Here is a 24,738-nt window from a genome sequence, read left to right on the forward strand (position 1 = left end):
TCACCACTGACCATAGTATTGTTTGCAAGGAGCTACAATGCTATTTTTCATTATTTGTATACATTTTCACTGTCATTTGACTTATATGTATGCATTATTTTTCAAAAATATTTTGAATTTAAATGTGTGTACTTATATAGTCTAATTTAGCACACAAAACATGTCTTTTCGGTCGTAAATTACACATTACTGAATACATTTAACAGTAGTTAAGAGACACAGTCTACCTCGCTAGTGGAAACCGCGAAGTCACGCCCACGGGGCCATATGATTGGCTGCTATTTGTGGAAGCGGCTGCGGGTTTTATATCCTCCTCCGCCATTGGCCCGTGCCGCTGTCAATCAGAAACCCTAACTCGCTCCATGATAGACTGAAGTGTGTGAAAGTATTGGTGAAGGACTCGCGTGTGTTCAGTTATTTCAGCGTGTTAATGGACTAACCGAGACATAAACCAGGCGAGCGGGGAAAAAGCCGTGCATATAGCATGATAAGTGAGTATAAATATATATAAAAAACTTCCTTTATACGAGATCTACATGAGTCTTGTGTACATTCGCTGATGGCGTGGCGGTTCATCTCATGTGACTGTTAAACAAACTGAGCTCATAAAGCGTTTCGGATGATTAAACCCATTCATGTTTGTCTTTGCAAACTTCATATGAGGGAGAAGATATTTGGACATCTTCGATAAGAAGTGTTGATGAAAGATAGACTTTGCTCTTGCTGTTTAAAGCAGTTGACAAGGCAGTTGTGCTCGAGCTGTCATTGCTCAAGTGTGTGTGTATGCATGTATATATGTTTGTGTTTCTGAGTGTGTGTACGTATGTGCATGGGTTTGTACGACTTTGTGTGTTTAAATTCTTGTTTGTATTTATGCATGCATGCATGCTTATTTGTTTATGCATAGTGTTTGTTTGTGTGCTTGTGTACATGCACAAAAGTACATTGATTTGAGTGCTTGATGTGTGTATGCATGCTCATGCATGGTTCTCTGTGTGACATGCATGAGTATAAATATGCATGCATGCAGTGTTATTTGTATTTAGTATGTGCATGCATGCATTTATTGTTTGAGTGCTTATTTGTAGCCAAAGTGTGTGGATGAATGAATATTTGTTAGCCTTAGCCTTTTTCAGTGTTTGTGCATGCAGTGTTTAAGTGTCTTGTTGTGTAATGGGAGTTGCACACGCACACACACAAACATCAGTCACATGGTTCACCTTCCTTCCAGTCACTGCATGACAGATGATCAGCCTGTTTTTAAAGGAGCAAGATTATAAAAGGAAATGACCTCTGTGATGAGAGAAGCCACTCATGAAGAGATAAGAGTTGTGCCCAACGAGCAGAAAATCACAGTTGTGTCCTCTCTTTATCTGACAGCTGATAAGATGCATGCAGATGTGGCTGGTGTCTCTCTGGCACGTGAAGACCACAGCTGTACGGATGTTATTATATGGTATGATTTGTAGATGTGAGCTGATGAACATCACGCATACAGTTGGTTCCAGTGACAGTTTCTCGTCTCAGCCTCAGATTGCAGGGCCACAGTCTGGTTACTGACCGTCTGATGCATTTGTGCGCACAAACGAGCTGGTTGCAATCACCATATTTGGTCAAATTTGCAAGGTTAGTGTCATTAAAGACGCTAAGAGGCACTTGGTGCCTTTTCTCCTTTGTATTGTGGAAAAGAGTTGAGATGTTTTAATTGCATCCCATCAGTATGAAATACAATTATTTGGTAAGTGATTCATTTCCATCAATTCGATTCAAACTGTCCGTCGATTCAAAGAGAATCGATTCGAAACTCTAATTCACAGAGTTGTTTGTTTCCTCACTCCAAAATTTTAAAGGATGTCCCTTTGTGACATTTTTCATGCATTAAAATGTTTTTGTAAGAGTAAATTATATTGGGGCTGAGTTGACCGTACCCATCTTCATTTTAGTGAACTATTTTATTCAATTTTTTTCATTTCCAGTGTATTTTTGTAATATTAATTTCCAGCGAAACCCACTCAAGACTGGTTCTCAGATGAAATGAACTCTTTAACAAGTCTCTTCTTGTACAAGTGGGCGATTCTTGGCCAGAACAAGCTGTAAATTGGTCCAGACTCTGTGGAAAGTCAGAAGTATAGGAGTGTGTCACTGATCTCGAGGGAGTGATACTGATCGTCGGTTTCTCTTACACTGTTATCATTCCTGTCTGTGCGGTTTGGATCTTCCTCTTTGAGCGGGGATTTCTGCTTACGTCTGACCTTTAAATGGCACCTTATTACGCACCATAACGATGCTTATTAACGTGTGAACGATGTGCCGTCTGCACTGGGATGTTTCATTACTGTCCGTGTTTTAGTGGATGTCCACTCTCTCCTCTACATGCATAACCCACAGGCAGTTCATTAATCTGTGATTTAAATCAATATGCAACAGTCTAAAGAGATTGGGAGTACAATAATGCAGATGTGAGTGTAATTGGCACTGACAGCGTCTCCAGCGTCCTCCGGGTCCAGCGCTTTAGAGCTTTCAATAAGAATAAGAGCTTTATAAGTCATTGTAGATTTGACAACATGCTCACGGCTGTGAGAAAATTACATTTGTGCTGCTTTCTTTTTTGCAGCCTTATTGAGATTGTGCCACCAACAGCTCAATTTCTCATTTACGTTTTAGCTATTAACTTCTCAACCAAGTAGCCTAGAAAATTATTATTTTTTCCTCTTCTAATTAAATGCAGCCTGGGATTGCAATTTCCGTCACTGGTTCTTTTTCAAGCTTTCATCTGATCGTGCTCAAACTTGGGTCAGATAAATTTAACACAATGTTAGTCAAATGTTGTTTTAATTAAAAGCTTTGTAATATATATTAAACTCTTTGTGTTTGATATGAATGTTAAGGTGCTGAATAGGAAGTGGGCCTGTGTTTTCACAATAGTTTTGCATGTTTAAATGACACTAGTCATTGTCTACCGGCCTAAGGTTTCCAGCCATTGGAATACTATTATTTTATTTATTTAAAACAAGTTTATGCCATTTTAGCAGTTCATAGCTTATCCAGTTGAACCCAATAGATGTAGTGCTGCTATGTTGTTTATTCAAAATATTGTGGAAAAAAAGAACGAATGCGGAGAAGATGTTGTTTACTTCAAATTGGAAACCAAGCCGTTCACACAGAATGCATATTTTGGGCATTTTGCGACATCTATCACCATTACACGCGCGTCTCACACAAAAGAGCGGCATGTTTAGAAAGCCGAAAGACTTTAAGCGTTTTTCCCCATCCGACTGCATCTCATGTTTTTAAAAGCAAAAGTACTCTTTGTGATTGGTTTACGGTCCTTTATATGAAACTATACATACATGATGCTGTTTTGTTTCTAATTGTTTAAGCAAGTTAATTATATATGGTTTATAAACATTAATTGAAACATTATTTTTTATTTTTTACGGTAGTCGTGTTATTTTATTTCTTTTGAAGAAACATGCATTATTAATATTTGTTTGATGCGGCCTCTTGTGGCCTCAGAAGAGAACCCAAAAGCCAAATATTTGTATTATTCAAATTTGGTTTTTCAGCCCTAATGTGCATGACAATTTCAGCTTTTGCCTAATTTCAATTGCGATTTCATTGTGATTTAGCGTGCCCAACTTTCTCCTTCTCCAATCTTTTTCAAAATTGGTGCAGATCATCTTCAGATCCGTCCTCACAAAAATCACAACTTGAGTTTTTAGATTTTGACACTGTTCTCCAGAAACATAATAAACTTTCTGGTATCAAAAGACGCCAAACAGGAAGTGAGGTTGCATTTCGGCAACACTTTTGCGTATTGACAGAAAAATGTGAATATATCTTTGTCACAATTCCTTGAGAATATCATTTAAGTTTGATGACAGCTTTTCCTACTGGTAAAATATTAGAAATATATTTCTTATGTTTTCCTAGATTCATCTCCAGTGTGAACTATGCCTTTGTACTTGGCGATATACAACAGTTACCAAAAAACTCGGAAAGTACCTTACAGACAAGATGGCTTGTGTATTATTGTTCAGTTTCCAAATATTTAATAATTGACTTGTAAAGATCTCTAATAATCACCATTATCACCATATAAATATTTGTTCGCTTGAACTGGAGCCACTCGCTGTGTGGAATGAGTGCCAGTGGTATTTCCCAGTTTAAGAGGATGTTGTGTGTAATCAGTTTCTGCTTTTAAGCTAAATTAGCAAAACTGGAAGTAAAACATTGCAGGATGGCTCAAGTCATGACGTATCCCATTCATTTAGTCACATGCATTAGGTGTGGTGTTTAATGTGTTCGTGATGGTGTTGTTCGCCTCATGATGTTCCTGACAGGAAACATTTGTCGTGATGTTACTCAGAAGACTGTGTCGTGTGTGAGTTGAGTTGCATAATTCTCTAAATGGCGTCTGGAGTCCAGCAGCATTCGTGTTTCATGAAAGATGTGATTAATATTTCTGTGCTAAAGGTGGATATTGTGCATCTGTCAGACTGAATCTCGCACAGGAACAGGAACGGCCCCAGGGTGAGCGAGACTAGGGTTTTCACACTTGTTCAGCTAATTTGTGACATGAATTTCAATTTGTATAATCGTTGGTGTTTAGAGGGACTAATGTTGTAGCTTATCATTCGCCTTCCAGAATATCATTTTTGGTGGCTTTTGTGACTTTTATGTGAACAGCTGACATTGGAGTTGGTTTTCTATGGTGTTTTAGCCTGGTTTCTTTAAAGAAAAAGTTCACTAAATGTAAAATACATGTTTATTTTCATCATGGAATGGGCTAATGTTACATTTCCCTTAGTTAATGGCATTATTTGACATAACAGTTGTTAACTATCAATGAACAATTGTTTTAAAACATTAATCATAGTGAGTTTTTAAATGCCTTTACTCTTCAAAATTCATGCTTTTGTTAATCGACCAACCAGATATCAGCTGCTCCCAGCTAATACTCTCAAAATGACCAGATATGGACTTGTAAATCATTTCCTTTCATACTTTTACTATGTCTATATTCATAGCAGCATTTTCCAGTTTACATTTAAAGCCAATGGTGACTAAAACTGCCAGGCTCTAAAAATGTGACTCCTCTGCTATCTTCGAAGACATCCAAAGTCTTAAAATGGACTGAAACAATCTTTCCAGTCTCTAATCTTTCAGTTTTGAGTGAACTGTTTCTTTAAGCCGGTCTGGGTTTGTTCAGAGTTCAGGTTTTCTGAACCACGACGGCCGCTCGTGCCCCGAGTAACCTGTTTTCTCTTTGTTGGCGCTCCATTAGTGAGGTACTTTGCAGAATAAAAAGCTTTTCTAAATGGCAGTTAAGATAATCAATATCCTTTTATCCTCCTCCTGATGTTCAAGATGGACCAGCCTCACCTGAATGACTGTCACGACACCTCCACATGAAAAACATCGCAGACTGAGTCACTGAAAGATGCACAAAACAACAAAAAATGGCCCAATCACGTGCATTTGAGCTTCAGACAGATACAAGTTTAGGTTATGGCTCTGATGTGTCCCAGAAAGACAAGTTCTACAAGTCATTGTAAAAATGGTAATGCCATAGATTGACATTTGGCTTGTGAAAGCGAGTTATTCAAAAGTTTTCACACCCTTCAAGAACTGTCTGATACGTATTGCATGCAAAAATATCTTGTTTTTTATTATCTGGCTTTACTTGATTCCTAGAAGTCAGGGTGTGTGTCTGTGCCAGTTGTGATGTTCATTACAACCAGTTTTTGAAGCTGTTTTGTCTGGGAAAGTGACAAGTACACAATATACCCTTGAGCACAGATGCATGTCCCGTTGTGTTTAAAAGAGACTGTTATTTGTGTGTGAGGATGAGAATGAAAAAGGAATGAAAGAGTTGGCTGAATTACAGTATACATTTTTAATGTTGTGCATTTATTATAATTATTATCTTTTATTATATTTTAACAATGTACACTGTCATTCAAGGTGAGGGTTAGGGCAAAATAAATGCTCACAAAGGCTGCATTTATTTGTTGAATATTTTTACAATTTAAAAAAGCGGTTTTCTGTGTGAATCTCTGTTAAAGTGTAATTTATTCATGTGATGCACCGCTGTATTTTCAGCATCATTCCTCCAGTCCTCAGTGTCACATGATCTTCAGAAATCAGTATAATATACTGATTTACTGCTCAAGAAACATTTCTGATTATTATCAATGTTGAAAACAGTTGTGCTGCTCAATATTTTTGTGGAAATCGTGATGCATTTTATTTTTCAGGATTCACAGATGAACAGAAAGTTCAAAAGAACAACTTTTAATTGAAACAGAAGTCTTTGGTCACTTTGTAAATGTCTTTACTGTTACTTTTGATCAATTTAATGCATTTTTGCTGAATAAAAAGTAATGACTGTATTTGAAAAGTAGTGCATATATTTTAGTCAGTATTTTTCAGCCAAAATTATTTTTTTGATTTCACTCAGATTAATGTGTTTTTGAGTTTTTTTATGGGGAGTTCACCCGTGTTCTGTAAGGGTTTTAATTTATTTGTCATCATTTACTCACCCTTATGTTGAATCATATAGGTGTGAAATGACATGAGAGTAGATAAATGCATTTTTTTTTTCTTTTCATTTCATCTGAGTTAGATGTAGCTCGCTAATTGACTAATGCATTGTCTTTCTTCCTCACTCATTCATCTGTCATCCATCAGTTCCTGAATCTCCAGTCTGCTGATAAACTCTGTGTTTCCTGTCATTATTGTGTCGTGTAGCAGTGGAAGTGTTTTAATGGCTCTTCTGCATCCGTATTGAAAGCGTGTCCTCGGGGTTGTTTTGGGTCTCCTCGTCTGAGCCACAGTGGTGTCAGATCCTGCTGGTTTTCCTCCGTGTGTGTGTTTGTGTTAACCAGTCGAAGCAGACGGAGCAGGTTTCCCTCCGAAACCCAGCCTCCTGCGCTCTGATTGGCTCTTGTGCGGACTGCCCTCGCTCTGATTGGCTGTCGGGTCTGTGTGAGTGGGTGGGAGGGGCTAGCAGGGTTTGAAACAGGAAATGAAGAAACGTTTGTGAGATGAGGAGGGAGTCGCTCTGTGGGATATTCCTCTGTCATTCGGACTTCGGACGGTAAGACAGCTTAAAATAAAACAGGAATAGTCAGGAATGTGTGTGTGTGTGTGTTAACGTTTCAATCTGGGGGGCTGAAGTGTGTGTGTATGTCTCGAGGGAGTGTGTTTGGACGTCAGACTAATCCAGCATATCCTAATCTTGTTTTTTGAGGGATTTTTCTTGTGAAGTGTTTGTGAAATAGCGCACTTGTTACATGTGAACATGTGAAATATGAGCAGATTTAAAAGCGTATGAGTTTCGAGACGAATGCAAGGACGTGGTTGTTTGTTCCTCAGAACCAGTCTGATGGCTTTTTACTTTTTCTTTGTGCTGATTTTGTGGTAAAGTCATGATAAACAGTGCTGATAATACTTCACCAGCTGGTAGGTTAAATTCTAGTTGAATAATGCTGGGTTTTTTCTTGTTGAGGGTTTGTTGAATAGAGCACTTAATGACCAGCTTAAATGTGAATTAAAATACAAGAATCTGAAAGCACGTATATGCTTTAAGTGTTTGGGAAATGGTGCACTTACTGGCAATCTTCTTTGTGATTTTTGTGGTGAAATGTGATAAATGGAGCTGATACTACTACAGTTTCCGATTGAATCATACTCTGATTATTCTAATTATGTAATGAGTAAGAAATCAATCATTAAATGGGCGGGGCGTGTGAACTTGTGTTTCTGTGAGCTTCAGTTTGAGCTGATCATGTGATTCTGAAGAAACTGTTGTTCAGAAGCATTCCTTCTTTTGATTGTGAAACCTGTTGCTGAGAGCTGACGCTCAGATTTCCTGCGCTTGCAGTTTTCCTTTCCTGAGGATGCTGGAGCGCTGTGAGTTCATGGGATTGAATCCTCCTCTCGGCGGACCCTTTCTGTCTTCTCGTTATCGGCCTGAAGAGATTTGATCCAGATTGATTAGATTTGAGGTTGCTGTGAAGAGGAGGATCCAGAAATCTGGGTTGTGGCCGGCGGCTGATGGATGTTTTTAGGTCTGGCGCTCATACGTGCCGAAAGAGAGACGGTGCTGTGGTTTAAAAGCGTTATTGTGATTAGATGAACTAACACAAATTAATAGTGAAAGTGTTCACAGAGAATTTGTTTTAGCCTGTTAAAAGTGGTTTAATGCAAAACACAACTTGGATATAATGGATAATTTGCAGTATTATGATAACTATAGTGGCATGTTTTATATGATCAGAAATTAGATGCGTAACGACAAACTAATTTTACGCTATACACGATTCATAATGTCTCTACCAATAATACATAATATATAGTAGCATATTCGTATTATGATGTATTGTCCTAAACAAATTTTAGTTTTTTTAATTATAAATTTTATTTTTATATTGGTATTATTTTATATTATAAATATTATAACCATGAATATTAATGTTTCATTTAATATTATTGTTTACATTTTTTATATACATTTATTAAATTGTATATTTTTATTTTTATGATTAATATAATTTATAATAAATTACCTTTTATAAATTACTTAATTACCGTTTTTTTATTGTTTTATTTTATTTATTTATTTTTGTCGTCATGATAGTCACCTGGTTTACTTAAATATGCTTTCCTGGTTTAAATTTGATTTATTTGTTAGTTTTTTGCAATCTTTCATCAAAATGCAATCTCTTTATCCATCTCTGAAACGACTATCCCTCGCTGATGACATCATCGAGGCCTCTCGTAGCCCCTCCCCCTCCAGTCTCTTACAGCAGCTCCTCTTCTGATCCAGTCACTTGCAGACAGATAAATCAAGGCGTTTTTTGAGTATCTTATTTCGTTATATCAGGTTGCAGAACTAAAATAGTTTGTCAGCGGTATTTGAGCTTGACTTCATCCTCCTTTAACATCTGTCTCTGTGTGAGTACAACAGCAACTGTGCAGAAGCGTCTAACTCTTGTTGTGTGGATGTGTGTTGGCTTCAGCGTCTGCAGGGAGTGTGGAGGACCCTCATTAACGTCTCTACACCCCGTCTTCACAGTGAGCCTCTCCGTGGGCTTTAATCAGACTCTCTGCAGTAATTCCAGGAGTCTCAAGCCTCTGAGTCTCAGAACTGAGCTCTAATGATATGTCTGTCGCTAAAGATTGAATATTTACTGTGTCCATTATGGAGGAATCAGAGGAGGAGAGCTTTAGTGCTCATGTAATGGTCTTTCTCTGCTGCTGCTTCTGTTTACTGTCAGCTATATTCTGGACTGTAGGGTGCTATCAAATCAGTTAGATTTTTTTTCCTAAATTCAGTGTTTTTTTTTTGTTTTTTTTTCTAGATTCGTTTTTTTTTAAAGGATTAAATAAATTGCAACAATTTTAAAGGGCTACTAATTAATAGTATTAATAACATTTGAATAATTTAGTAATTTATTAAAAATGTACGAATAGTACGCACCATGATTTATTTTTTTTTTTTTTTCTGAAATCCTTCTGATTTTTTTTCTGGATTCCATTCTTTAGTGATTTCATTTATTTAAATAATCAAAAAGGATGATTAATCAGTTGAATTCATATTTTATTTTATCAATTTAATAGACTAATTAATCAATCATTAATACAATAACTTTACAATAATAGGGCCCTAATATTCGCTGTTGTCTGTTTTAATTTTCCTGGTTTCAATTTTTAATATTTTAATTTAATTGTTATAATCAAAGTCTAACCCATTGATTTCATAAAATGTTAACAACAATTTAGAAAAGTATTTGAAATTTTACAAGATAATATTAATATAATACAGTAATAATAATACAGCCCTTATACAATTTCTTCTACAAGTTCTGTGTTGTAGTTTTTTTTTAAATATATTTTTTCTCGAATTTGTCTTTTATGATTTAATAAAAATGTATTATCAAAATCCAGTAGTAATCAAATGAATGCATAGATCTTTGACAATTTATTTAGGCTAATCTTTTTTAAATGTAATTAAATTACATTTAAACAATTCCTTTTTTCATATATTTTTTTTAAACTGTAGGAATCAAATTAGTTTTGTAAAACTTTATTTAATGTAATATTTTAACATTTTATTAAATTCGATTGTTTTGGGGGGGGTGCTGCTCAATAGAGGTTTACTCTTTAAATTAAAAGCATAGGCAGAAGTGATGAACTCTACAGCTCTACTTTTGATTTATTCATCCAGATTTTGCCATGTTCTGTGACGTTCTCCATTACAGTATATCCCACGGTTCTGTTCACGTTTTGCTCATTGCAGAAATCCTAAGGCTGTACTGCTGTAAAGCAGCCAAAGTGAAGAAAGCTGTGCTAAATCTCCAGTATTGAGTGTGTCTGTAGGATCAGATGGAGGTTCAGTGCTTGTGTTCTGGATCTCCACACACGTCTGAGTCACTCAGTCCTTCCATGACGCATCCTATAAATATGCTCCATCAGCGTGACTTCTGGGCTTTTCTTCTCTACTTTAAGCCTTTTCCAGAGATTTTTTTTTTTGCTCAGGCTTTTGTGATGTGCAAGTGTTCAGGGATATTATGTGCTTGCTTCGAAACCCTGGAGTATACTTAGCTGCGTAACTATCCAATCCGTTTGACAGGTTTATATTTTATGACTATATTTTATTTTTCACTGGAGAAATAAATCATTGCACCCTTTTTAGTGTTGATATTCAAAGGTTTGTTCACTTTCAAGTCATTTACGATATTAAATCATTTAAAAATGCGTTTTTTTGCTCTAAATAAGCTTGGATATAGAGAAGAGTTCGACCGATATATCGGCCGATATTTGGCATTTTTCAAATAAAGTTTTTCTGCTTGGCTGATGGGTTCGAGGTGGGACTTTTATTTTGACGGTGTGAGAAAGGCAGCACCTGAGAACACGGTGCTCACTCTCTCTCTCGTTTACTCTCGTTGTTAACAGGTCTGTCTAATATATATAGAGGTCTAATAATCCGATAAAACAGTTAAACAAAGGAATTAATTTATATAGAAAGTATTATAGCTATTACTTTTATATTATTAGTAATAGAAAGGCAAACATTGTAATACTTTCTTGTTTGCCGCCAGCATTAAGCAAATATGCATTTAAATAATTTAACGATCTTTGAATGGCTAATGAACATTTGATTTCACAAACCTTGCAAACGTAGTCAAATCCAGCTGTGAGATCTTGTGAAGTGTGTATGTTTATCCAGCATGATCATGTATTCTCTGTGTGACGGTCGGTGCGTGTGAATTGAAAGCTTTAAACTTTAAACTTCTGATTTCAAATTATGCTGCGCTTTATGCTTTTGCTCACTGTGATATTCATGTCATTTTCTCTTAGCTGTATGTAAAATGAGGGTTACCCTGGCTTTATTAGAAAAATATGATTCCCAATGCACACAGACTTCCCAGAAAACTGAGTCCCCTGTTTGATACAGTGTTTACTTCCTTTTTAATTTATTTTTTAAAATATTTATTTATTTGTGAAAAATACTTTGTCATCTAAAGTTGAAGTATGTTTATTTTGCACATTTATTTTTAAATCTATTGTCAAATGATTTCAAATTTCTTAAATATTAATAATAACAACAATAAAAATATCGGTTTTATATCAGATATCGGCCCCTGATTTCCAAGATATCGGCATCGATTGCCAAAAAAAAAAAAAAAACAATATCGGTTGACCACTAATATAAAGCACCTTAAAAGTACTGGAACACGTGTAGTATATTTTAATTGGATTGAACAAATAATCAAATATAAAGCTGAACTCTACTGTAGATTCGGTCTTATTTTTCAGTTGACTGGTATTAGCCTCATTATTGAACAACCTTTAGTCTTGTAAGAACCTTTGTGTTTGGAGCAGACTAGTGATTTGTTTATTTCTGGGTGACGTGTTCTTTTATCTGTGCTTCTGTGTTTTTCAGGTTATTAAGTGTTAATCTGATCTCTGATGTTTGGTGGTTTGCTGGACTGAACCTGAGACGCAGGTCTAATGTTTGCACACGGGGGCGTGTGGTTTAAACACATACTGCTTCCTGTTTCCTGTTGCGTGGTTCGTTCAGCCAGTGGCACTGAGTTCTCTTGTCTTTACTCATAGATGCAGCTGTTCAGTACATTTTTAATTGACCCTTTTATGCAAATAATCTTTCAATTTGGCAGTTTGACCAAATAATGAGTCAAGAAAATCATGTTCTTCAGTCTTTTTTTGCTCCTCTTCTTCATCCATCTATACATTCATCCATCCATCCCTCTTTTCCTCTTTCCCTTCTTCCATCCATTCATCCCTTCCTCCCATCATCCCTCATTCCCTCCTTCCATCATCCCGCTTTCCCTACCATCCATTCACCCCTTCCCTCTTTTCCTCTCCATCCATCCATCATCTCTTTTCCCTTGATCAATCCATCTGTCTTTCCAACCATCCATTCATCCATTACTCCATCGTTCTTTCCCTCATCACTCCATCCTTCTTTCCCTCCATTGATATTATTGTTAAAGAGGGATGCTCTTTCCCTCCATCCATCCATCCTTCCCTCTTTTACTTCCTCCATCCATCCATCCATCTCTTTCCCTCCTTCCCCCTTTCCCTCATCTCTCATTTACCTCTATCCTTCCATCCATCATCTCTTTTCCCTTGATCAATCCATCTGTCTTTCCAACCATCCATTCATCCATTACTCCATCCTTCTTTCCTTCATCACTCCATCCTTCCTTCCCTCCATTGATATGATTGTTAAAGAAGGATGCTGTTTCCCTCCATCCATCCATCCTTCCCTCTTTTCCTCTCCATCCATCCATCTCTTTCCCTCCTTCCCCCTTTCCGTCATCTCTCATTTACCTCTATCCTTCCGTCCATCATCCATCTTTCCTTTATTAATCTATCTGTCTTTCCAACCATCCATTCATCCATCACTCCATCCTTCCTTCCCTCCATTGATATGATTGTTAAAGAGGGATGCTCTTTCCCTCCATCCATCCATCCTTCCCTCTTTCACTTCCTCCATCCATCTATCCATACATACATCCCTCTTTCCCTCTCTCTCTCTCTATCTCTCTCTCTCTTTCCCATCTGCTAGCTTCATTAATCTGTTTGACTGTGGATTACAGTTCCAGGATCAGTCCAGTAACCGATATCGTCCGTCCGGCTCTACCAGGTCAAAGGTCACCCGTGTTTATATTCCTCAGATGACTCGTCAGGTGATAAGCGAGGGCAGTTGAATGAATAATTAACCACTCGAGCACCAAACATTTACGTTCATCCCTTCAGCAGCGTCAGCTGATTCTCCGTCCTGAGCCGATTGTTTACAGTAGCTCTGAATCCGGCCGTTCCAGCACCATAGAAGGAAACCAGGACAAAATCCCTTTCCTGAAGCGGAAAGCCGTTCCTGGCACTGGAGTCGCTTAATCCAATCGCTCGTGTTCGGGATAAGACTCACTCAAGCTGTGCAACAGTTATTAATCCATCACCAGGGGAAAGGAGGGGCGGTTTAGACTAATCAATACAGCCGTGAATGAAGGAGTGTTTACCCTCTCTCTCTCTCTCTCTCTCTCTCTCTCTCTCTCTCTCTCTCTGCTGTCGATCGCTCTCTGTGCTAATTAAAGAGCGCTTTGAGAGCTGCAGACTAATGGCTGTCAGAGACGTTGACTGTGGGAAGCCGTAGAGGTTATAAACAGACCGGAGTGACTCATGCATGATATGAAGGGGAACAGACAGAAGTTTTGGGCAGAGAGAAAGAACGAGAGGAAAAACTGACGACAGTAAGTTAGTGTGAGAGAGAGAGAGAGAGAGAGAGAGTCAGAGCGGGTGGAAATCAGACCCACGGAAAATGTCTGTGAGAGAATATAAATATCATGACTCTTTTGCCAAAAAATGAAGAAAATGGAATTTGGTCAGGCATGTTTTTTTTGATAAAGTTCTGAGTAAGTCTCTTTTCATCACCAAGGATGCATTTATTTAAACAAAAATACAATGAATAACAACAAAAATGTGAAATATTATTGCATTTAAATAATAAAAAAAAGATGTTTTCTATATGAATAAAAAGTGTAAAGTGTAATTTATTCATGTGATGTAGCGCTGTATTTTCAGCATCATTCCTCCAGTCTTCAGTGTCACATGATCTTCAGAAATCAGTATAATATGATGATTTACTGCTCGAGAAACATTTCTGATTATCATCAATGTTGAAAGCAGTTGTGCTGCACAATATTTTCATGGAAATCGTGATGCATTTTATTTTTCAGGATTCACAGATGAACAAAGTTCAAAAGAACAACTTTTAATTGAATCTTTTAGACATAAATGACTTGACTGTCACTTTAAAACATTTCCCTCCATCCAGCCAACCTTCAATCCATCCCTCTTTCCCTCCATCCATCCCTCTTTCCCTCCATCCATTCTTCCATCCCTCTTTCCCTCCATCCATCTATCATCCATCCCTCTTTCCCTCCATCCATTCTTCCATCCCTCTTTCCCTCCATCCATCCATCCCTCTTTCCCTTATTCGATCTATCCCTCTTTCCCTCCATCCATCCCTCTTTCCCTCCCTCCTTCCATCCATCTATCATCCATCCCTCTTTCCCTCCATCCATCCCTCTTTACCTTCTTCCATCTATCCCTCTTTCCCTCCATCCATTCATCTATCCCGCTTTCTCTCCACCCATTCATCATCCCTCTTTCCCTTCTTCCATATATCCCTCTTTCCCTCATCCCTCCTTCCATCCATCTATCCCTCTTTCCCTCCCTCCCTCCATCCATCCATCCCTCTTTCCCCTTTTCCATCCATCCCTCTTTCCCTCCCTCCATCCATCCCTCTTTCCCCTTTTCCATCCATCCATCCATCCATCCCTCTTTTCATTTAAATTATTTTTATTGAATTGTTTTTTTAATTAATTATTTTAGTAATTGTTTTGTAATCTTTTTTTCATTTGGATTATTTTAAGAATGAATCTCTTTGGTTGCAACGCTTGTGACTTTTAAAATAAAACTAAAAATCCTATCATAGTTTGTCGTAAGCCGTATGTCATGATGTCATGTGACTGTTGTCTGAAAGTGTCTGAAAGCGTCTGATGGTGTGTTTCAGGCTGAGGTCTCCTGCAGCACATGAGGGAAGATGCTGGCCATGGATCACAGCGTGGTGGAGGACTGGCTGTCTGAGTTTAAGGTGCGTCTCTCTCTCTCTCTCTCTCTCTCTCTCTCTCTCATATGGTTTCTCTGAGATGTGTCACGGTGTGTTTTCTGCTGTTTCAGACTCTTCCAGAGACGGCCGTCTCCAGCTACGCTGCTTCTCTGAAGGACAAGGGCTCTCTGGTTCCTGCGCTCTATAAAGTCATACGAGAGAATTACAGCGACGTAAGACCATCTCTGTGCCTCACTCTTTATTTCTCTCTCATCCTTTTGTGCTTTCATAAACCTATTGTGTGCTGTTTAAAACTTAGTCACTAGTTGCCAGAAATACAGCAATGACAGAAAAATAAGACGTATTGTGAAATAAAAAAAAACTTTAAATTATTTTATTAAGTAACATTTCTCCTTCTCATTAAGTTCAACTTGATGTACTGAAATTACTAAAACTAAAACTGAAATAAAAACTTACAAAAGCTACATAGGAAAATAAAAAAAGCAAATAAACACAATTATTAAAACTTTAGTAAATATTAAAATATATATTTTTAATTTACATAATTTTATAATGCGCAAAATGTTATTAAATTAATTTAATTACTTGTGTACTATTATTGTATTTATTAATATTTTGAGTTGGCTTCAGTTTTAACTTTTAATTTGAGTTTTTTTTTTTATGAATAAAATAAAACAATTAAAAATGAAACCTAAGAAACCTTATAAAATAAAACCTTTAATTTTTTAATGACAAAAAAAGGAAAATTAACACAATTACTAAAACATTTGCAAATATTAAAAATTTGAGTAATTTTGTAATGGGGAAAAAAATTAAATTAAAACTTAACAAACCTTATAAATCCTGATGGAAAAAATCTTTAAATAATTTTGTAATTAATAAAAATAAATAACTCAAACTATTAAAAACTATAGAAATATCTTAATGACACTAAAATATTACAGCTAGGGCTGAATTACTTTTAGAAAGATTTCTAAATGATTTAAAGTGTTTTTGTTTTGTTTTTTTACCTGGGAAATATTTTAATTTATTAATTAATTTTTTTAATAACAATTATATTGCTATACTAATATATTAATAACCTACTATAATTGTATCTTTATTTTTTTAACATTAAATAAGAAGTTTGAAGAAAAGTATCTTAAAAAGACAATTTGGGCAACAAATTGCGTATGAACACAAATATGAGCCTGACACTTTGCTCTTGTCTCCCAGCTCTTCATTTTCAAATAGTTTCAAAGTTTCAAAGTCGTGCAGATGCGTTTTCTGATCTTATGATCAAACTCAGAGACGTCGGGACTAAAATAAGCAGAATATCTCTTGAGATCAGTGTTACTGATGTCTATTTCTGTGTGTGTGTGTGTGTGTGTGGTGATGTCAGCGTGAGTTATGACCGTATGAGCTCATTATCATGCGGTCTGGTGTCATGGCAGCATAACATCACACTGATGAATGATGGGGTGTTTTCTGTGGGACGGGTGTGTCTGTATAACAGCCAAACTAATGACACAATCATACTAGAATGTCTTTTACTGGAATCCACCAATCTCTCAGACTTCACTAATATACTGATAAAGTCTGAAGCGCTTCCTTTAGTAATGTGCTTAATGTCATCATCGTCACTCAACAAATAGCACTCTAGTACTAATATTTTTTTAAACTTTTGCTTTCATTTTAATATGCACATGCAGTGTTCACAATAAAATAAATGACTAAATCTGCGAGTTACTTTTAGCCTTACAATGTTTTGTTTCAGTGTTATACACTAGGGGGCGCTAATACAGATCTCCTAATGAGCACAAATGAGCGATCTCATATGTAAGCATATGACATAGTGATGGGAGAAATGAATCTTTTTGAAGATTTGAATCAATTTGCTTCATTTGCTTCGTTAAATGATTCACTGAAGCGCTCGAAACGCCACACACTAGTGACACCTGCTGGTCAAAAGTGTGGAAATGCAACAAAAACATGCGTAAAAATAGCTTGTACAAACCCAATGCAAATATTTTTTTCAAAGTGTAGTATATTATATTTAGAAATTTATCAGATTTACAAATGAGGACCACAGAAGCAATCGATTGTAGTATTAAAACAACTAAAACCGATCCAAAACTACAAGGTAAAACTGTGTGAATACTATCTATGCACGTTTTAAAAAAATAAAGAAATTAACTAAAAATGACAAATGCATACAACAAAATTTCAACAAAACTTAACATTTAAATGAAAAAATAAAAATAAAAACAATTCAAAATATTAACGAACAAAAGGCAAAAGACTTTAATAATGCCTTACATTTTACTTTTATAGTTTGATACATGCACTGAATCACTTTAGAAACAAATGATTCACAAAAGTAATGCAATAAAATAATGTGATCTTCAACGCTAACCGCATATAGCAAAAACACTGGCGGGGAAAGAGTTAAAAACAGCATGAGATGATGACACTATTTTAAATAAATGTTCCTGGTCTTATTTTGCAACAGAAGAGTAGTCGAATACCCTTCAGCACATGATGTAATCAAGACTGTTGCAATATGATATGAAATATTAACCAGTAATATCATAACGTGATCTAATCCCAGTAGATAAAATCATGTCCCAGTCCTCATCAGGATGAACTCAAGTATCATCTGGTGTTGAATAAAACCTGTCGACTAGCTGTTTAATGTCTGTCAGTATAAAACTGGTTAGACCTGATGTTCCCGAACTGTTTTTCTCAGCCAAAACGCCTTTGACCTAAAATATTAACTTGAAGAATCGCTGAGATATAAGTTAATATGTCAATAATTTAACAATTGCATTTGGATGTTTACAGGTCAGTGATTGCACATGCAGATAAAGTGCTTTAGTAATTGTTTAATTTTGATACATTTTTTGTGAGGTGCAGATTTTTTGGTAATTTTATCAAGTAGTTTTTATATAATATAAAGTAAATATATACAGTAATATAAAGAGTTTTTATTTGGAAATTATTTATTTTATTTGTTTGTGATTTTTATTTTTTATTTTTATTTATTTATTTTTATTTTACTATCATACCCCAGTTTGAGAATTAGCCCTAGTTTTGTGATTTAATTTAAATTTAAGTATTTAAATATATAATTTAAAATACTTTATTACATTTTAAGAATTTTTTTTGTACTTTCTTTAGACTTTTTTTATTAGCATTTTCGACATTTTATACAAAATAAAATAATTAAATTATTTAAATTTATATAATCAAAAATATATATATTTTATATATATTTTTTTACATTTTAGGGGATGCTTAAAATCAATCAAACAAAAAAATAGCAAAACGCTCTAAGCTCTTATTATAAAAATGAAAACAAAAAATTTAAATGTTTTACTTTTACATGCAAGTAATCTAGAATATATGAATGTTTCACTTGGGTGTAAAAAAAAAATGTAAAAAAAAATTGTTTTACACAATATTAAATTTTTTTTTGGATGCACCGGTTTATTTATATGTTTGTGTGTGTGTGTGTGTGTGTGTGTGTGTGTGTGTGTGTGTGTGTGTGTGTGAGACCCTGGAGCAAAAAACCTGTCCTAAGTATCTGGGGTATATTTATAGCAATAGCCAAAATAACATTGTGTGTGTAAAAGTTTTAGATATTTCTTTTATGCTAAAAATCATTAGGATATTAAGCAAAGATCATGTTCCATGAAGATATTTTGTAAATTTCCTAGCGTAAATATATCAAAACCTAAAAATTAATTAGTAATATGCATTGCTAAGAACTTCATTTGAACATCTTTAAAGGTGATTTTCTCAATATTTAGATTTTTTTACATCCTCAGATTCCAGATTTTCAAATAGTTGTATCTCAGCCAAATATTATCCTATCATAACAAACCATACATCAATGGAAAGATGATTTATTCAGCATTCAATAATGTATGCATCTTAATTTCGATAAATTGTCACTTCAGACTGGTTTTGTGGTCCATGGTCACGTATACATGTATGTTTATGTGTGTGTATGTGTATATATGTGTATATATATGTGTATATATATGTATATATACACACTTATTTTAGGGGTGTAAATGATTTCTTGTGGACTCCTGCTCTGATCTGGGTGTATGGTCTGTAAATGAGATGTGTGTTTGGTGTTGTGGTGTAACAGGGCTGTGTTTGTGTCTCTTAGCTGCTGGAGCCCGTGTGTCATCAGTTGTTTGAGTTTTACCGCAGCGGCGAGCCTCGTTTACAGCGCTTCACTCTTCAGTTTCTGCCTGAGCTGGTGTGGAGTTATCTCTCAGTGACGGCCGCTCGAGATCCTCACTGCAGCGGATGCATCGAGGCGCTCCTGCTGGGCATCTACAACCTGGTGAGAGCCCTGCTCCACAACACACACTCCACACATCCCTGCCTCACAACACACACTCCACACATCCCTGCTCCACAACACACACTCCACATCAACAACACACACTCCGCATCAACAACACACACTCCATAGACCACACACATGAGGAAATATCATCCATATCAACTCCCTTAAAGAGTCCTTTCGTATCATTTGGCCAGTTCTCCAGTGAGAACAGAGCTCCAGCTGAATGGTTTTAGTTGGAAAGTACTTTAGGAGCTGCTTTTTACTCTAGATAAATCAATGAATTTGGCAAAATTGACACTATAATTGAAATGAATAAGCATTGAACAGAATTGAGCGGATTTTAATCAACTTCGCAGCATTGACACAGCTAAAACTAAAACAAAACTGGATCCACTAAATCGAATCAAGACTGAACTGAATTTAGCTGAAAAATGGTTTACAGTTGGAGTCAATTTGTTTCATAATTGAATAACTTTGCAAGACCGCCCATTAAAGTCACCAAACCAGTTCGCAAACAGATTCAAGTGTGGCCAGAAGGATCATCAGAGGTTCCTCAAGACTGCTTCAACACAACTGACTGGGACATGTTTAAACAGGCTGCCACATGTAGTAACACCTCTGACCTCCAGGAGTACTCAGAGACTGTCACTGACTACATCAACAAGTGTATTGATGATGTAACGGTCACAAAAACCATCACTGTCCGGGCCAACCAGAAGCCATGGATGACGGGGGAGGTCTACAGACTCCTGAAGACATGGAACGCCTTCAGAGCTGGAGATGAGGTGGGCCTGAGAACAGCTAGGGCCAACCTGTCCCGCGGCATCAGAGAGGCTAAGAGACAGCACTCCGGGAGGATAGCCCATCAGTTCAGCGACAGCAGAGACACTTGGCAGGGGAAACAGACCATTACAGACTACAAGCCCCCACCACGGACCTGTGACAACAACATCTCTCTGCTGAACGAGCTGAACACCTTCTTCGCTCGCTTTGAGCAACAAAACAGCACCACTGCACAGAAGACTCCACCTCCTCCCGGCGACCAGGTGATGACTCTGACCCCAGACAGCGTGAGGAGATCCTTCAGCAGAATCAATGCCCGCAAAGCTCCGGGTCCTGACAACATCCCTTGGCGTGTACTGAGAGACTGTGCAGCAGAACTCACTGATGTCTTCACAGACATTTTCAACATCTCACTGAGTCAGGCTGTTGTTCCTACATGTTTCAAAACTACCACCATCATCCCAGTCCCGAAGAAGCCATCTCCGTCCTGCTTCAATGACTACCATCCTGTTGCACTTACCCCCATCCTCATGAAGTGCTTTGAACAGCAGTCATGAACTACTTCAAGTCCCCCTCCCTGGACCCCTTCCAGTTTTCATATTGGTCCAACTGGTCTACCAATGATGCCATCTCCACTACCCTCCACTCAGCACTCACACATCTGGACAAAAGGACTCATATGTCAGAATGCTGTTCATAGACTTCAGTTCAGCATTCAACACAATCAACCGTCAACAGCTCATTTACAAACTGGTCCAGCTGGGACTCAACACTTCGCTGTGCAACTGGCTGTAGGACTTTCTGACTGGAAGACCTCAGGCAGTACGGGTCGGCAGTGACGCATCCAGCACCATCACACTGAACACTGGGGCCCCCCAAGGATGTGTGCTGAGCCCCCTCCTCTTCACTCTGCTGACCCATGACTGCTCACCGTCACACAACTCCAACCTCTTCATTAAGTTTGCGGATGACACGACTGTGGTGGGTCTCATTAGCAACAAAGATGAGACAAACAACAGGAGTGAGGTGAGCCGCCTGGCTGGGTGGTGCAGGGACAACAATCTCTCTCTGAACGTGGAGAAGACGAAGGAGATTGTTGTTGACTTCAGGAGAGCACACACTCCGCACGTTCCTCTGACCATCAACGGTGTGACTGTGGAGAGAGTGAGCAGCACCAAGTTCTTGGGTGTGCACATCACAGAGGACCTCTCCTGGATCGAAAACACAACAGCAGTAGCCAAGAAATCATAACCGCATCTCTACTTCCTCCGCAAACTGAGGAGAGCCAGAGCCCCACCCCCCATCATGTACACCTTCTACAGAGACACCATCGAGAGCATCCTGACGAGCTGCATCACGGTGTGGTATGGCGCCTGCAACGCGTCCTGCCGAAAGACCCTGCAATGCATAGTGAGAGCAGCTGAGAAGTTCACCCCCCCCACCCCCACTAATATACGATGACATGCACCAGTCACTTTGTGCAGCATTCGTCTGCTCACTACCTAATTTTTTTTCTCAGAATCAGTTTTATTTTATTATTATTATTATTTTAATGAATTTATTTATTCGCCAAATTCCATATTTTAATTTTGATATTTCTGAATTTAATTTGAATGGTGTAATTAGATTAGTAATTTGGAATTAGACAAATTACTTTATCTTTTAATCAAATGAAAATTAAACAACCCCTTTTTAGCGAAGAAAGTGTTGTACATCTTATGTTTACCATCATAAATTAATCATAAATTTGATAAGTAATAATTATGATATATATTTTATTAAATATATTATTAGTGTCAGTAGTATTATTACATTGAGATGTATGCTCTTCTGTACAATAGCAGTATGTTTCTTTCACAGTTTCTTCAAGTTAAACATAACTTTGTTTTGGCGGGTTGTCATGAAGAGCTTTGAGTTTCTGTGTGGATATTGTGTGATTTGTTTTATTTGTTTTATTTTGGTCATCAATATTTAATCAGCTGTGCACATCAGTGTGACTTAGAAAAATCTTTGAATCTTTCCCCGAGCCCTAAAAAGCATGTCAAGAAGTGGTGTAGATGTGGCTCAGAGAGGCTTCTGCTGTGGTGTTGGTGTTTCTGTCCGGCTGTGAGCAGTGAAGCCCGGCTCTGAGTGACGTGGTGGTCTTTGAAGGGTTTACCCCCAGTGAAGTGTCATCTGTCCATCAGAGACAGACGGACGGTGGGTGTCCTGTGTTCAGAGACACTCTGAAATCTCACTCGATCTGTTTCATGTGAACTGCATCCGCTCTGTGCTTTCACCATGACTGTGCTGAAATGTTTCGACACCTTGTCAAACTCGTGACACGTTCACCATCAGACCTGAGGAGAAACTTTCTCAACTTTATTCTGGCTTCACTGTGTTTCTGAGCAGCTCAGCTGTTTTTCAGATACAAGCTTCCTTCTCCATGTGACCAGAGTTCATCATGCTCTTATTTTGTCATATTATACACAAGTAGAGACAAGATCCTTTATCCCTGAAACGTTTTACTAGATTTAACTTTGTGTGAAACAGTTTTATTTATGCAGTTAACACATTTTACCAAATATCATTTTAAGAGATTTTTTGTTTGTTGCCAAAATAGATTTTTAAAGTCTTTTATATATATATATATATATATATATATATATATATATATATATATATATATATATATTTTTTATATATATATTTTATATATATTTTATATATATAATATATATGTAAAACAATTATTTTATTTTTAAATTATAAAATTATGCATTTAGGTAATTTGGAAATCATATTTGTTTTCTTGTATGTATGGATGTTTGTATATATAAAATAAAATGTGACAATAGATTTTTGAAGTCTTTTATAATTTACTAAAAATGTTTATTTATTTTATATATATATATATATATATATATATATATATATATATATATATATATATATATATATATATATATATATATATATATATATATATATATATATATATATATATATTCTAAATTAATAATTTTATAATTGAATTCTTTAGATTATCTTCAGTCAATTATCTTGGTAGTGGCTAATGGGGATCCAAATAAACAAAAGTCCTGTTTCGCTTTCTGACAAAGATGGGCATCTTTTGTTTTCAGTGTTACTGGACTAAAATGGAATTGCAGTGCAAAGGAAATGCATTAGATGTGTAATAGATGTTTTATCTGGTTGCATTCATCCGCTAAAGAGACTGATGGGAAATTTTTTAATTCTTTCTTTTTATTGCAAGTGTGTAGTCTTCTAATGATTATTGTTTTCGGGTTGAGCTTTATTGCCGTTCTTCATCAACAGCACACAAAACAAGTTAAATACAGTAAATACGACACATTGATGTGCTCATGAATCTCATGAATATGATTATTTGTTGAGGCATTGTCTTTGAGGTTATTGCCTTGTGCAGCTTCAGTACAGATACAGGGTTTGTTTAGTTGTGTGCGTGTTCCCTCACGAGTCTCAACTCTTCATTTTATCATCTCTCTCTCTCTCTCTCTCAGGAAATCGTTGATAAAGACGGTCAGAGTAAAGTGTTGTCCTTCAGCATCCCTTCCTTATCGAAGCCGTCGGTTTATCACGAGGTGAGTCGATCTGATCCGGCTCTAAAGCCACAACACTGGTTACATCACTCATTTTTAAGGCATAAAAGCTGCTTAAATTACACTTAGTGATGTTTGTATAATGAAAGTTACAATAACATAATATTTCCTTCAGATGTTTAGTCATGTTTATTTTGTGCTGAAAATGGTTTTAATGTGGAGGAGGTGATCTGTCACTCCACATTAAACGGCGCCAAACATCATTTATTGTTTCAATACTGCAATACAATGGACTTAAATTGAAATCTGAGACTTTGTTTCATGTTAAAAGTAACAATTCAAAATGTTTATTGTGATTTATTGGATGGTAGGTGCCCTTCAATGTTTTGTACATTAACTGAAAACTTGGGATTTAAGAATCAATATCGTTACGTAAAAAAAAAAAAGAATTAATATTTTTTAATCCAGCTTTCTTCTGTTTAGCAATATTTGGGATTTTGATAAGCCTGTTGACTTTGCGGTTTATTTTTGGTCATATTTTTTCCACTGCTGTATTTTACCTTTTTTTCACCTTTGCATAAATTACCCAAATTTTGCTTTTCAAAGAAAAAAATCTATTACAAAACAACACTTTAAAAATATTTACTTAACATTGAATTTTGCAGCCTTCCTGCATTGTTCGATACAATTTATTCAGTCTTTTAGCTATTTTCAGCCCTAATTTATATATACTAAGTGAGTTTGACATTGTATTCTGTTGTTGTTTGAATTGCATTCAAGCAATTTGACGCCAAATTTACCCTTATTTTAAAGTGAAAGTAAATTGCTCTTTTACAGGCTATTTCAAATACTTCCGGAAATTACAGATTTTTAATCCGTTTTAAAAC

At 36.5% G+C, this 24,738-nt stretch overlaps 1 protein-coding gene across 8 annotated transcripts in view; it reads left to right on the plus strand.

Annotated features, from left to right (window-relative positions):
• Nucleotides 1–324: 324 nt before the first annotated feature.
• Nucleotides 325–24,738, plus strand: part of LOC127978524 (hyccin) — a 36,676-nt gene continuing 12,262 nt past the window's right edge. For 2 of the 8 annotated variants that reach the window (XM_052583236.1, XM_052583244.1), the window contains exons 1-5: nucleotides 325–491; nucleotides 15,110–15,190; nucleotides 15,277–15,378; nucleotides 19,326–19,505; nucleotides 23,813–23,893. In XM_052583236.1, coding sequence (XP_052439196.1) covers nucleotides 15,140–15,190; nucleotides 15,277–15,378; nucleotides 19,326–19,505; nucleotides 23,813–23,893 — 414 coding nt within the window. In that variant the 5' untranslated portion in view covers nucleotides 325–491; nucleotides 15,110–15,139. Of the gene's footprint in view, nucleotides 492–4,306; nucleotides 4,534–6,992; nucleotides 7,103–7,908; nucleotides 8,076–11,953; nucleotides 12,082–13,628; nucleotides 13,785–13,841; nucleotides 13,947–15,109; nucleotides 15,191–15,276; nucleotides 15,379–19,325; nucleotides 19,506–23,812; nucleotides 23,894–24,738 lie in introns of those variants that run through there. The other 6 variants (XM_052583239.1, XM_052583237.1, XM_052583243.1 and 3 more) reach the window with 6 other exon arrangements.

The sequence above is a fragment of the Carassius gibelio genome, chromosome B19, assembly GCF_023724105.1.
Source record: "Carassius gibelio isolate Cgi1373 ecotype wild population from Czech Republic chromosome B19, carGib1.2-hapl.c, whole genome shotgun sequence".
NCBI lineage: Eukaryota > Metazoa > Chordata > Actinopteri > Cypriniformes > Cyprinidae > Carassius > Carassius gibelio.